At 41.6% G+C, this 14,673-nt stretch overlaps 1 protein-coding gene across 2 annotated transcripts in view; it reads right to left on the reverse strand.

The window, feature by feature from the left end:
• The window catches only part of BBOX1 (gamma-butyrobetaine hydroxylase 1), a 74,030-nt gene that overhangs the window by 17,451 nt on the left and 41,906 nt on the right, over positions 1–14,673 (reverse strand). For both annotated transcript variants that reach the window (XM_074999000.1, XM_074999001.1), the window contains exon 4: positions 1,565–1,763. In XM_074999000.1, coding sequence (XP_074855101.1) covers positions 1,565–1,763 — 199 coding nt within the window. The remainder of the gene's footprint in view (positions 1–1,564; positions 1,764–14,673) is intronic.

The raw sequence follows: 14,673 nt of genomic DNA on the forward strand, positions 1-14,673 counted from the left end.
GGGGAAAAAAAAGATTACAAGGTCTAGAAAACATGACCAAAGAGGGAAGATTGGAAAAAAAAATGGGTTGGTTTACTTTGAAAAAGAGAAGATTGCGGGGAAATCAAAGTTACAAGGAAGAGGGAGAAAAATATTTCCTTTAGCCTCTGAGGATAGGACAAGCAGCAACGGGCTAGTAAAAACAGCAGTTTAGCCTCCAAATTAGGAAACGCTTCCTAACAACGGCATGGTTAATCACTGTAATAAATTGCCTTTGGAGGTTGTGGAATCCCCCTCACTGGACATTTTTTAAGAGCAGGTTACACAAACTGTCAGGGATGGTCTATAATACTTAGTCCTACCTTAAGCACAGGGAACTGGAGTAGAAGATCTGTCAGCATCCCTTCTAGTCCTATGATTCTATGATTGTTTATTCTCCCCTGTAGCTGATCATTAGGGAGCTGGAAATTTAGGTCCCTAATTCATGAAGTCAGTATGACTTCTTGAAGCATGGCACATACTTTTGTGTCTTACTGCTTATGACATTTTGAAATGAACCCTGACATTCAGAAGAAGATCTGCAAGTGAAACACTGTAGGTACTACACAGTTTCAGGTTGAAATTCACTCGTAGTTCTAGGAAAAAGCCATGGAAAGTTATCAATGCACAGGTTCTGCTTTGTTGAGAGAGAGGCTCTGAAATGGGCATACAAGTTGATCTTCATCCTATGCACATCGTGGAATTGGGCTCTGCACTGGTCCTGCAAGGACCACTCTGGAAAAGGGGAGGGGGACAGACCAAGGGTGTGAATCACTAGGTTTATGTTTACATGAGCATTTGTGTGATGCCTGTATTATCTAGTTCATGAGTTCTCAACCAGGTGGTTGCAAATGGATGTCACATTACTCTTCCTATATTGCTAAATGGAAGGAAGAGCCTGGCTAGATGCAATGGGAGAAGTGGTATGGCTCCTAGCACAGAGCGGGTTTGGAACTACTGTGGCCTCGTCAGCTTTGAAGAGCATTTTAAATATTTACATAATAACCCTCACTTTAGCACATTCTGATCTGACTTTTTGGGTGTCTGAGCAGAGCTGTCATTTAAAGGTGGAGAAGGGGGTACTTCAAACTGATATGAAAGACAAATCATCTCATTTGAGCCTCCTGTTTCCATAACTAGAAATGGGCTTGACACATGAAGTTAAATGCAAATGCTAATCCAAAGTTAAGATGTTTGGATCCAGGGTATTTGATCAGGCACGTCTCTACCCAAAGCTCGTTATCTTGTTGATTGATTATCTTCCCATATTTGTTTTCAATTCTGTTTTTTTTTTTTTTTTGCAGTCACCACTTATAATTTGCTCCTGAGTACCATGCTATTTGTCATATTTCCCATCTGGCATGGCAAAGCAATCCACATACATGCAGTATTATGGGTCATCACATTTTCTAATGTGAAGCCAAGAAAAATTCAGATCCAGCTACAAATAAATTAAGCCCCAAGAAGGGTAGTACCTTCTGAAGAGTAACATATCAAAGGTGGTTACGTTACTGACAGAACTAGGACATTTGAAAAACTAGCTCACCCATAAAATGTGAGACGCAGGAAACCAATCCTTTTCCCAAGTTTAACCAATTCTCCCTGTCTAGCAGCAGCTCCAGTTAACAGTACAATTCCTACTTTTTTAAGGGTGGAAAGCCACTTGTAGGCACATTCATCATTGTGTAAAACTTCTTCAAAAGACATATTTGGGAGCTGTAGATCTGAGCCCCAATATTTGCATTCTGAAAGACAAAAAATATCGAAACAAGCTTTTAGTTATCTTTATTATTTCTTATTTGTATCACTCTAGCTATTTCCAAGTTCAAGGTTAGGACATATTCATGATATTAAACTACTTGACAGTAACGATTTGCTTTTGAGTGCATTTTTGAGTATGATTCCAGTCCTGCAATTAGATCTGTACAATATCACCATGTGGAGCCTTGGTATAGATACAGATAAACAGTTTTTCTAGAAGTAAAATACATCAAACAAAGAAATAACAATGCCATTTTAAACCATGTATAATATAAAGGAATATTACACTGCAAAATTTAAATCAGACTGCCCCCTTTCTCTCTCAAATACAAGAGCTGAAAACAGTCTGCACTCAGTTTTTTTAATGTTTTTATGCTATGCTATTATTTTTATTGTTTGTTCTACAGTAGCACCAAAGGATTCCACTCAGGATTGATATTCCATTGTGATTGTTACCATATGGACACTGAGTAGAATAGGATCCTTTCATTGAAGAGCTCATGATCTATGCACCAAGGCTATGTTACACTGACGCAAAGTGCCAGCTGCAGTATGCAAATGGGTGGTCTCGAAAATACAAATAGACACTCATTAGCATATTCACTCACCTGCAGGGGCTGCTGCCAGTAGAAAAAAAGCAGTGTAAACATGGTTCAGCCAGTGAATCCTGCACTTTGTTGGAAGCCTCTTATGCCTGGAAAATATCAGGCATAAAAAGATGCTGACAACGGCGGAGGTTTGCCAGCAGAACACGTTTACACTGCTTTTTTCCCTTTGAGTATCCATTTGCATTTTCAAGACCACCCACTTGCATACTGCTGCCAGCAGTTCGGGTCAGTGTAACTGTAGTCAAAGAGAGGACAGATGAATGTGTTAATGTATGATTTGAAAAAAAAAAAAGAATATTTAAAATGGTTTGTTCTAAAACACAAAGAAAAAAGAAACTGAACTCAATACTTGAAAGTTACAATTCTTAAAGTTAAAATTGATAATACAGTGTGTAGTTAAAGGACAATCAGCACCTTGCTCTCAGTTTCTTTTCCTATGTGGATTTGTTGTGGACATTTAATACTACTTCATACAGATGTCATTTCAGTAATTTAAGACCAAGATGTTAAAAAATGTTAAAATGATTTGAATATGGAGAACACACCACAGCTGGCAATGATTCAGTGAATAAAAAGAATATACATTCTGGCCACTATCATAAAAATAATTTCTACGAGATGTTAGCTCGTGTTGGACCTATAATAAATAACAAATGATATAATACTGTTGCCTAAAAAGAATGATAATTTTCTGGAATTGGAGAATATATTGCAAACAAAGCAGAACATAATTATGAAACATAATTGCATACTGATAACACCTTTAAAAGTTTTAATATTGATCATTCCTGCTTTTAAAAAGTTTTCAGTGTTCTTTAGAAAGGGAATTTTATGGACCATAACCTCATTTTCTAGTTCTTTTACTAGAAAAAAAATCATGTAGGTTAAAACAAAATAAAACAAAGCCACCCTGTAGCTAAATGATGTGAAATAAATAAAATAAACATGGATGACACAAACTTTGGAAATGCTTGCATTTTTTTTTAACCACTTCTCTGTTAGAGCTACAAACAGTGACTTCTGTTTATGATCAAGCTATTAGTCTCTCATTCAAAGCAGGAGAGAAAAAGGGAATTCCTATTGACTATTACCTGAGCCTTATGCTTCATTCACCCTAGGGCATGCCAACACTTTCCAGTTATGTGGAGACGCATAAAAGCGACAATAATGTGCGTGCACCAAGGTGGAGACCCTATGGATTCCTCTATAGGTACAGCACTGTACAAAATGTACATACACTATATTTTTACTAATAAATGTACAAATATATTCAAAGAGATTTTTATTCATGGGCAGAACTGTGGTGGTCTTTCTCCTCTGCCTCCAAGCAGAAGGCGGCCAGAGTACTAAGTAAGGTATGTGTTCCTGAGCACAAGCCTGGGAGAGCACAGAGGGCAAGACTTCAGTTGACTGCAGCATTGTGCACTTAACAGGTAATGTGATCAGGTGAGCTGGCTAGAGGGGCCAAGGGCAATGCATTTTTCAAAATGCATTTTTCAAAGCAGAGAACATGTCACTTCTGAGAGGGCTCTCATAAATCTACTTCATAACATCTCTAGACATCACCACTCAGGAACTACAAGTCCATCACTGGTGGATTAAGACTGAATGCAACCCTGAGACAATTTAACTCTTCCTCCCCAAATTAAAAAGAAGGCCCACTGTGACAAATCAAAGCCGAGTCTATCTGACTCAGATAAATAAACTTTCTGTAATCTGAAAATCACCTCACCACCGTACAAACATAGAAAACAGGCACATCTCCACTTCCATCCTGGTTAGGGGCCAAACATAATGCAGACCCGGTGTTGAGGAAGGATACTGGCCTTTTCAAAGTGGGCTCAGCAGAGAAGAGCCATTGCGAGGCTGGCCCCTTTGCATCACCAGCACTGGACATGGGGGGAGGCACAGCGAACCTTGAAACACTCTGACTCAGCAGCTGTTCTCTCCCTGTGATTTTAGGCCCACTGTGCCTGGGCATTTTGCTTGCCTGGAACTCCACTGGGTTCGTAAGACTCTGCAACGTGCCCATTTCAGAGCTGTGGCTTAAAGACATAATCAGTCCTTGTACATTTATACATGATATATGTGCTATAAAACATGTTTACCACTGAGTGAGAGATTGTGTTCTGCTCCACACATAGAACTCAGATATGTCTGTAGTTGATATTAACCCCCCAACAGCCCACACACAGCAGCTTCAAAGTCTGAGTAAGAGGAAGCTTTTGCTTAAGCAAGGGAGAGCAGGATAATCATATTGTCAATGTGTTGCACTATTTCACATTTCAGAGGAAAGGAAACCCATAACTTCCCAATTTTTCTGAGCGATACGTAGGGTTTACTCAACCAATAGGACACATACGACCAAATGTAAAATCCACTGAAAATCAACAGTTATTTGTTCAGATTCTTTCATATAGCTTCAGCTGCCCAAATACTCTAAACCTAGCATGGATATTCCAAGGGTGCCTTAAGCCTACAGCCCGATTCAACAACATAGTAAAGGTTCCTGACTTTCATTTTAACAATATTGTTTTCTTTAGCTCTTACTGAGTCTCACAGCCACCACATTTTATGAGTTGGAGAGTTCAGGAACAGATAAGCTTCCTGATACAGAGCGATCTACGGATCTCATGGGAGTGCCACGTTCAAAATGAATTAAAAATAAATTAATGGACTGTGACTAGAAGAAAACCCTCCTGAGCTCTTCATTGGGCTCTTTCCTTTCCTGAGGTTTCTGAAGAGGAATGTTTTCTGCATTTACGTTCTGATGCCAGTAAGCCAGACATAAATTTATAGTTGGAAAAGAAAGTACAAATTATATAGTACCGCTGTATTAGAGTAGATTTTCACAAGTGGTGAAAAAATACATCATTGACAAGAGTCAAGGCTTTGCATGAGATAGAATATCTAGGCCATCTTTTCATCATGGGAAACTTTTTAATGTTTCCTATTGTTATATTCAATTCAAGATCACTATAAGACACACTGCAAATTTTTGGCTACGCTGTGGTGTTCAAAGAGAGCTAAATAAGCAGGGGATACTTTGAGCAGCAATTCCTGGGATCATTCTGCTTAGAGGGGACAAAGATAGGAAGCCCTGCAGAAGTACTTTGGGAGGACATGTAGAAACACTGGTTACTATAGCTCTTAAAGACATAGCCTTCAACCCATTAAGGCCAATTTAAGTTGTACTACTGACTTCAGGGCATGCAGAATCAGACCCCAAAGTAAAGCAACATAGAATCGTTCTTCCATTGACTTTGGCCAGCCAGTGCATAAGACAGACCTGGACATGGCAATGCCCCCTACAGGTCAGCTTTTGGGGTGTCTTGCTCCACAACCAGCTATGCCTCTACTGTGCCCTGAGGTCAGGGAGTGTGAGAATCTAAATTCTGGCTTTCCCTGCACACTCTCTCCTCTTTTATGAGCGTATGCAAATGCAGCCAGAATCTAGACCATTATTTAGGACAGGAATGGGGAGTCTCTGAGGCCCCAGCCAGACACAGTTCCTCAGGGTTAGCTACTGACAGTGTGCCAGATGTTTTGTTTGAGTGTTCGCAGGCACAGCTGCTCCCAGCGGCTGTGGTTGATGATTCCTGGCCAACGGGAGCTATGAGGAGTCATGGCCCAGTCACTGGGAGCTGCAAGCAGCTGTGCCTGTGGAGGTTCAGGTAAACAACCGTCTGGCAGCCTGCCAACAGCTAACCCAGATGAACTGCATCTGGCTTGCAAGTCAGGCGTCCCCTAGTTGATTTAAGACAAAAATGTGGAAATGTGACACAGTACTTCTCCCTCTTATTTTGCCTTCTTATTCCTCTTTCTTGTTCTGGTCTCTTCACATCCTTTCCCTCCAAGGGCACACTTACGTTTAGGGGGATCCTGTATGTGATGCCGGCAGACCAGGAGCCAGCTCATGCCAAGGCTCTTAGGCCTCACTAAAAACTGACAAATGTATATCGTTGGAAACCAGTGCTGAGGGAGTTCCCTTAAAATCCAGATCTCTGGAACCACAGACTGGACACACACCTACAGCTGGACTTCCATCTCCTTCCTCTTCCTGATTTCCTGTCCCTCCTCAACTCCATCCAGAAGCTCTGTTCATGCCATTTCCTTTACCATCAAGTCCAGTCCTCTCACTTTGGGCAGTACTCATCTCCGTCAGCCTATAACACATAGACACGGTGAAGAAAGAAATTAAGCAAGCCTCCCTAACTTCGTAGTTTCTTTTTGGCAGTTCTGAGGGTAAGAAATACCACAAAAGATCCAGGTACAAAATTCTATTTCTCTGAACATGTATCAGGTACAATAGTGATGAGCACATAATAATACCTGTAAAGAACAAGACAGAATGGGGTCATTTATCAGTCAACCTGAGTTGGGGGAAGTGTGGTACTGTGTGAATCCCTGGGGATCTTGCTCCTTTAATCAATTGTCTGCCAGCATCTGAGCAAGCAGGTGATTGTGTAACGCGTACAACCTTTGAACAAGCCATGGTCATACCTCCATTTGGGTGCTGGCAGCCCTAGGGCCCTTCAAGGGTGCAGTCTCTGTGTTCCCCTGAGTGGCAGAACTGTTATGCAGAGTGAGTATACAAAGAAGGAGACTACATGCACATGTCTCTTGCTACTGCTTATCCTCCATTCACATTACATGTTCATTTGTGAATCAAAGCAGAACAACTGTGCTAGAGCAGACAGTTGCCTTGCGTGGCTGTAGAAGTACTCCCCGTCAGACAGCACTAAGTGAAAGAAAGCAGCTGCTCTGTTTCTCATGACCCATGGAAGGAGATTATTACATGTGCCGAGGGAAAAATCTTTCCAATTATTTATGTATGAAGAAAGTTAATTTCAAAAGTAACTCTTGGGAATCATCCCAAGAATTTCATTCTGTGATGAGTGAATCTAAAATAAGACATCATCATCTTTGGTTACATCATATCCACCACACCGTATAGAAAGGAGTGATACAGTGCATGCTTTCTGACTCCATTGTAACATTATTTTTTAGTATATATTGTTCATATTGTACTGATTGTATTCCTGTAGCATTCGTTACATGCTGGATGTTGTCCACTCATACAAGTAATCACAATCCCTTGTCTGAAAGGCTTGCAACCTAAGAGGACAAGCAACATGCCAAGCACAGAGGAACTTTGACGAGGACCAATTGCGTGAAGTGGGAGTGGGCAGGAAGGTCATTTGGCCTTGGTCTGAAGCTCCAAAGGAACCTGAAAGCTAGATTTTTCCTCAAGAATTAGTGCATTTGCACAGAAAAAGCCTATAAAAACATTTGTTCAACTAAAAAAAAAATCTGATTATGTCTCACTCTTTTTGGTGCCTTTTGTTTTCATGTGTCATCGCTGTTTATGTTTATTATGGCTAGAAGCCTCCAAAGTGGGAAATGGCCTGGGCCTCTCTGGACCTTTGAGAGGGTCTGTGACTCTTGGGCTATGTCTACACTTGCCCCCTTCTTTGAGGGGGCATGGTAATCAGGATGATGGGAGATTACTAACGATGAACATACAGCACTTCATTAGGCAAATTTCCCTCTGCAGCAACTTCAAAGTGTCAAACTTCTAGCTGCAGGCACTTCCAAGTGCTTTTACTCCACAGAATTTTCAGAAGGGTGTGGCATGAGTAGAAGGGGCAATGTTAGGGCTAGCCTCCCCTTGGACAGTTGTTCAGCACCACCTGTGGAGTACCCAGGGCTCTAGAGCACGTCATGTAGGGTTCTGAAAGGAATTAAATGGTGCTTTTGAATCACTGGGTCCAGGGCAGTTGCCCCTTTTGCTCCCTCAATGCTCTCCTGCTCCTGTCAGTGGGCCAGTTTATTATTAGCTCCAGCATCATGTAACTTGAGGAAGACACACTAGTGTGTGGACAGAAGTCAGTTTAGGAGCAAAACAGAAGTTACAACTTTGAGATAACAGTGCACTGAAGACAAGCCCTTCATTAAAGTCATGCCAATTCTTGTGATTTTGTTGTGCACATTGTGACACTTGATTTTTTACTTTAAGCTCCAGCTCCTACAGACAAGTGGCTTTGAGAAATCTCAACTTGTCATAAATAAAGGAAGACTCTAAATCTTATGTTTGTGGGGAAAAGCTTGAAAATGTGACCTGAACGCACCTTGAAGTCCCAGGGCTGGGTGGGGTACAATCCACCTCACTCTCAGAACCCTCATTTTTCCATTATCCTGCCCAGCTCTATGGTGATGTATAGCTCTGTTCCCCTTCCCTTTAATGTGGGAGAGGGGAGATCCATTCATGCTGCTGGTCTCCTCTGGGCAGGGAATGGTACAGCAGGGTGCTGCTTCCACCTGAAGGAAGGACAATTGCGCTTAAGTGTTTCAGTTGTCTCATTTCTTACATCCTTCCCACGAAAACAGCGTTACACAGGAAATGTTGTCCTAATTAGATAAATTGCCAGGTTGAGGAGTTATTTCAGTTGTTGTTTTTTGTTCTGCTATGTGTTGCCATCTCTTCCTGACTCTGCCAGCTGAGAAATTGGCTGGATTTTTGATTCTCTACTTGCAGTGTAACTTTCCTACAATCATCAGAGAGTTAGCTGAGTTAGTCGGTATTTTCCAAAACAACAAGAAGTCCTGTGGCACCTTACAGACTAACAGATATTCTGGAGCATCAGCTTTTGTGGGCAAAGACCTGTTTCATCACATGCATGGGGCAGGGGTCTCAGAGGAGGATTTAAAGAGGGCCTTTGCCCATGAAAGCTTATGCTCCAAAATATCTGTTAGTCTATCAGGTGCCACAGGACTTCTTGTTTTCTTCTACACTCAACAATGTTGGCACTTTTCTGATAGGTTCAGCAAACCCGGGTCCTTTTCAAAAATTTACTAATCACAAACAAGTAAATCTGAGGCAAATCACTTTCTCTCTCTGTGCTTCAATATCCTCATCAATAATGGATGTAAGTGGTCAATCCTAAAATGAACAATACTCCCTTTTGTAGGAAATAGCCAATAATATTTTTGCCATCTCTCTTGCAAGGGAATATATTCCTGACCAAGAAGATACTCAGTATAAGGAAGTTGGAGTGCACCTACTGGGGCTGCTGACAGCCTGAACCAACTCTGAGCCATACAGCTATGCAGTGTAAATCTGTCCCAAATGAGCCACAACCTAGAAAGCCATAGTATCTTGACAAGGAAGCCTCCAAGAAAAGATGAAGTACCTACGTAATAGCACAAAGGTCACCAGAAGAATATATAATAAAAATGTCTTTCGATTTGAATCTCATTCAGTTTCTGTATTAGCTGAAAAACAGATTTTTTCACCCCCAGTAACAAAATTCGACATGAAGATTTGACAGCATTGGCAATGGACTGTGAATGAGCAGTACTTTGTTACATATTTCTGTGGCAGAAGGAATGCAATGCTACTGAAGGCTGGGAGGAATGTGTCTCCCAGAGGTCATCTGCATGAGAATGCAAAGGGCTGCAGGTGTGATACCTTTTCAGGCAAAGCCTAATGGATAGCAAGTAAGCCATGAGATTTGGTCTATTGTAAACATGTAGTTGTAAAATCACAATTTAAGCTGACACTTAGTGCGGGAGTTGTGAGATCTCACCAATGCTCTGCCTTGTTGTGGGGGACAGGGCAGTCGCCATAGCTGCATAAGACATTGATTACACAGGGCTCCCTGGTTTAAATTAGCATTGTAAAAGGAGAAGGGGAGGGGTACTGGTTGAGCCTGCTTGCTGAGTGCCTTGGCCCTGCCTATGCCTTGGCCGTATAGCCATAAGACTAGCTTGACTAACCGTCCCCACCTGTTGAAAGATAGAGCTGGATACTAGGGTGTTTGTGAAACCCCACACTAGAGATATCAAGAGCTGAAATCACAGAGTAGCAGCTGGGAACACGCAGAGCTGAAATCACAGGGTTCTGCCTCAGGGCGATCCCAAGCAGTGGGGTTGGGAGCAACGACAGTGGCTGGTAGGAGTGGTAGCAGATGATGGCGACTGGCAGGTGGCCGGTAGGAGCGGCAGCGGACCGGCAGGTGGCCGGTAGAAGCGGCAGCAGACCGGCAGATGACGGCGACCGGCCAGTAGGACGAGCGGCGGATGACGGCGACCAGCGGGTAGGAGCGGCGGCGGACCAGCGGATGACGGCGACCGGCAGGCGGCCGGTAGGAGGAGTGGCAGACGACGGCAGCAAGGGGAGGCTGCAGACAAGTGGACAGCTAGTACTGCCCTGGTGATGTATCTGCGGGCTTTGGGTTTGGAACTGCACCACAGAAGGTACACCCTGTAACTGTGTGTGGGGTAAAGGGCCAAGAGCCCCAGCGAGAGACTTGGTTCTACTGCATATGGGGATGGTATCTTGGTAAAGGGGTTTGTCTCTTCTTTGCTTAGATATATTGCATCTGTCACTGTAACCTTGGGGTAGGTTATGGTCATTAAACAAGCCATTTCTATCTCAGACTCTGTGCTTGCAAGGGGGGAGAACCGCCTTATAGGCACCCAGCACGGGGGTGAAATTGTCCCAGGCCACTGGGTGGGGGCTCGAGCCGGCTGGTTGTATCCTTGACAGGAAAACCCCACAGGAGTTGAACCCGGCCCTTCCGGCAGGCATCTGGCATCAATAGAAGGGTTATATTTCTATATATTCCATAGATCTTGCCAAGATTTTCCTTTCCTGAGCCCCACATTGGATCCAGTCCCTGCAAAAGCCCATTCAAGTTCTTTTGGGATATAAAAGCAATTCTGTATAAGAGTGATCACGGAGGTAGTGTTCTCCATCTTAAACTACATTAATAGTTCATATTGCACCTCACGTTTATTTTTAAAAGGTCAATAATTGCATCTCTATTGCTCCATAATGTCTCACAGCAATCATGTAAATTATTCTTATGTGGAACAGTCTTTTGAGCTAGAAAGAAAATACTCTGGGCAAAAGCTCTAGGAAATTATGTACATAAAAAAACACTGATTTACTTGTTGCAGCAGTTACAATCAATGGAATAGATTCATAAATGTTGATAAAGCAATGATCATGGTTTCAAGAATTCTAAGCCTGAATTTTGATTTGGTATTTTGTTGTTACTATTATTAAGGTGCATCTACACTAGGAACTAACTTTGAATTAACTTACACTAGGAGTTAACTTCGAAGTTAGGCACTACTTCAAAGTAGCCAGCAGAGAGTCTACACACATTTTCCCTTACTTCGAAGTTAAGTTAGTAGGGATCCCAACTTTGAAGTCCTTACTCCATTCATGGGAATGGAGTAGTGCCCTACTTCAAAGTTTAACTTCGAAGTAGGGTGTGTGTAGACACTCAACTTCGAAGTTGCTTACTGCCATGTTGTACTTCAAAGTAAGCAACTTTGAAGTTACTTTTGTAGCATAGACACAGCCTTAGAGGGACATTTTTAAACACTCCACTACTGCCAGTAAGGTGAGATTCTAGTTTAACAGGATTTTAAGGGATACTATCAAACTTAAAATCTAGTCACTTTCAAAAAAATTAGTTGAGAGAGAGAGAGAGAGAGAGAGAGAGAGGATATGAAAGACTATGTACAAGATGCTGTCAGATATACAAAATAAACTGAAAATTGATTTCATTTTCATGTACTACTCCCAGGGACACTAATCTTAGATGTTGCTTGTAAATACACAAAACGGAAAATTTCCAGATAGAAGCATGAATTCTAAATCAACAGTGTCTCTAATTTTTTGTTCAGAAATCCGCTAACATCTGTGAACGCCTTTGCTTTTCATTTTCCTATGAGACATCAGTAATGTGATGATTGTGTGTCATTCACCCTTTCTTTAACCTGGGATTTCCAAAGAAATAAGTGATTAATCAGTATTTTCTTGTAAAATATTTACATTTTGCTATTGCAAAATTTTTTGCTATTGCAAAATCTCCTATTGCATTTAATTTTCCTAACCTCTTCTCACAGAATTATTCTTATTCATTTATTTGTAATAATGTGCTTATTATTTCATATTTTCGTAACACCATGAATGTCCGTGGTGTTTTCAAATTCAAACAAAGATAAATTGCTTTCGGCTAAGAGCTTTCAATCTAAAAGACAAATTGTGACCTTTAGCCTTTGACCAGGATAAGGAACAGCAGGATGTGACACTGGAAGACCCTTAACAACTGTGTATGACCCATAATGATTTAACAAGAGGCACTGCAATTGCATCAGAATAATTAACTTCTATGTGAGCAGAGCTAGGCCAGTGTTGAGAGCTTTAGAGAAACCCACCCACACAGCACAAAAATCACAGTAATTTTTAAAAGAACTTCCAAACAGAACTGTAAACTTGAGCTGGGGAGGGCAAAATCTTCACAATGAAGGATCTGATTTATATCTCCTGCTAAAAGACTGTTCCCTTTGAAACTAAGGCCAATTTAATTTAATGCAGGATGGAAGACGTCTAGAGAAAAGAAAATATTTATTATGACATTCTCCATGCATATAGGACAAAGGGTCTTCTCTGACATGGCAGTTAAGATGGATGTGCAGGAACCCCAGATAACATTGAGCTTTCTGGCTTTTTCCCTTCTTTAATCCATATGCACACTGTGAGACTTACAGAGAAAAAAAAAAAACTAAAAATGCTAAAGAAATATTCTTCAAACATCGGGAAGACAGCGTTACATTAAATAGTTCTTTGCTTATAACTTCTGGAGAGCTATATGAGGAAGCTTGCACACTCTGGCCAGTACTATCAGTTTCTCCAGTCCAATTCAGTACCACTCACTCACTACAGGCAAAGCTGGTAGCACTTCTATTGTTAAGATTGCCCAGTACTTTCCAGTCTAAAAACCTGTTTTCAATTGCTTACAACATGGCCAAACTTTAACGGTTTTCCATGCCAAATGTCTGCCAAAGGCTGAATCTTTTGGGAAAGTTTCAGCACTAATCACAGAATACTAGAACTGGAAGGGACCTTGAGAGGTCAGCAAGTTTAGTCCCCTTCACTCACAGCAAAACCAAGCACCACTTAGACCAGGGGTCAGCAACCATTCTGATGCAGAGTGTCAAAATTTCACCTTTTGACCTCTATGTACTGTCCGAGTGCTAGTGATACTTTTTAAAGTCACTAGTAGTCCTACTTACAACAGCTTCATTGATAAATAAAGAAGCAGATCTTTACCGTTTAGGTGGTGGTTGGTAGCATTAACAGGTGGCCTGGCTTTGAGCAAGTTCCTGGCCACATGGAGGAGAAGGGATGGGACTGAGATCCCAACTTGCATGCTGCTGATCCCTGACCTAGACTATCCTTGACAGAAGTTTGTGTAACCTGCTCTTGAATATGGTGAATAATGGAGATTCCACAACCTCCCCAGGCAATTCACTCCAGTGTTTAACTACCCTGACAGTCAGGAAGTTTTTCCTAATGTCCAAACTAAATCTTCAGTTTAAGCCCACAGCTTCTTGCCATATCATCAGAGGTTAAGGAAAATAAGTTTTCTCCCTGCTCCTTGTAATATCCTTTTAGGTACTTGAAAACTTTTAACTTGTCCCCTCTCAGTCTTCTCTTTTCCAAACACAACAAACCCATTCCTTTGAGTCTTCCCTCTTAGGCTGTATTTTCTAGACCTGTAATCATAATATTTTCTTCCTCTTTTCTGGACCTTCTCCAATTTTTCCACATATTTCCTGAAATGTGGTGCTCAGAACTTAATACTCCACGTGAGGCCTAATCAGCACAGACCAGAGTGGAAGAATTACTTCTTCTGTCATCATCAACCTCACAAAATCCATCAACCTCATGAAAAACTTGCACAGATACAGACAGATATCATCTTCCTCTCCAAATATAAACAGAATGGCATCATACCAAAAGGACTGAAGGTGAAAAACCCACTGAAATCAACATACTACACAGATTACAGTGAGAGATTGTGCCACACACACTCTAAGAAACGGAGGAACCACCTAATCAGCATCCTGCACAACAAACAGGGCAATACCAAAAGAGAGCTCTCAAATCTAGAGACCCTCATAAATGAGCAATCTTTTACGCAAACCTCCACATGGCTGGACTTTACTAGAATAAGACAGGAGATTTACAACACACATTTCTCTTCTCTACAGAAGAAAAAGGACTGTAAACTATCTAAACTCCTACTTTCCATATAGGGCTACAATAGTGGTACCCCTAACTCACCCAGCAATATTGTCAATCTATCCAACTACACACACAGCCCAGCAGAAGAATCTGCCCTTTCTCGAGGACTCTCTTTCTGCCCCACCACCCCCACAAACTTGAGACAGTTCTGTGGTGATCTGGAAGCCTTCTTTCGCT

The sequence above is a fragment of the Carettochelys insculpta genome, chromosome 6 (assembly GCF_033958435.1).
Source record: "Carettochelys insculpta isolate YL-2023 chromosome 6, ASM3395843v1, whole genome shotgun sequence".
NCBI lineage: Eukaryota > Metazoa > Chordata > Testudines > Carettochelyidae > Carettochelys > Carettochelys insculpta.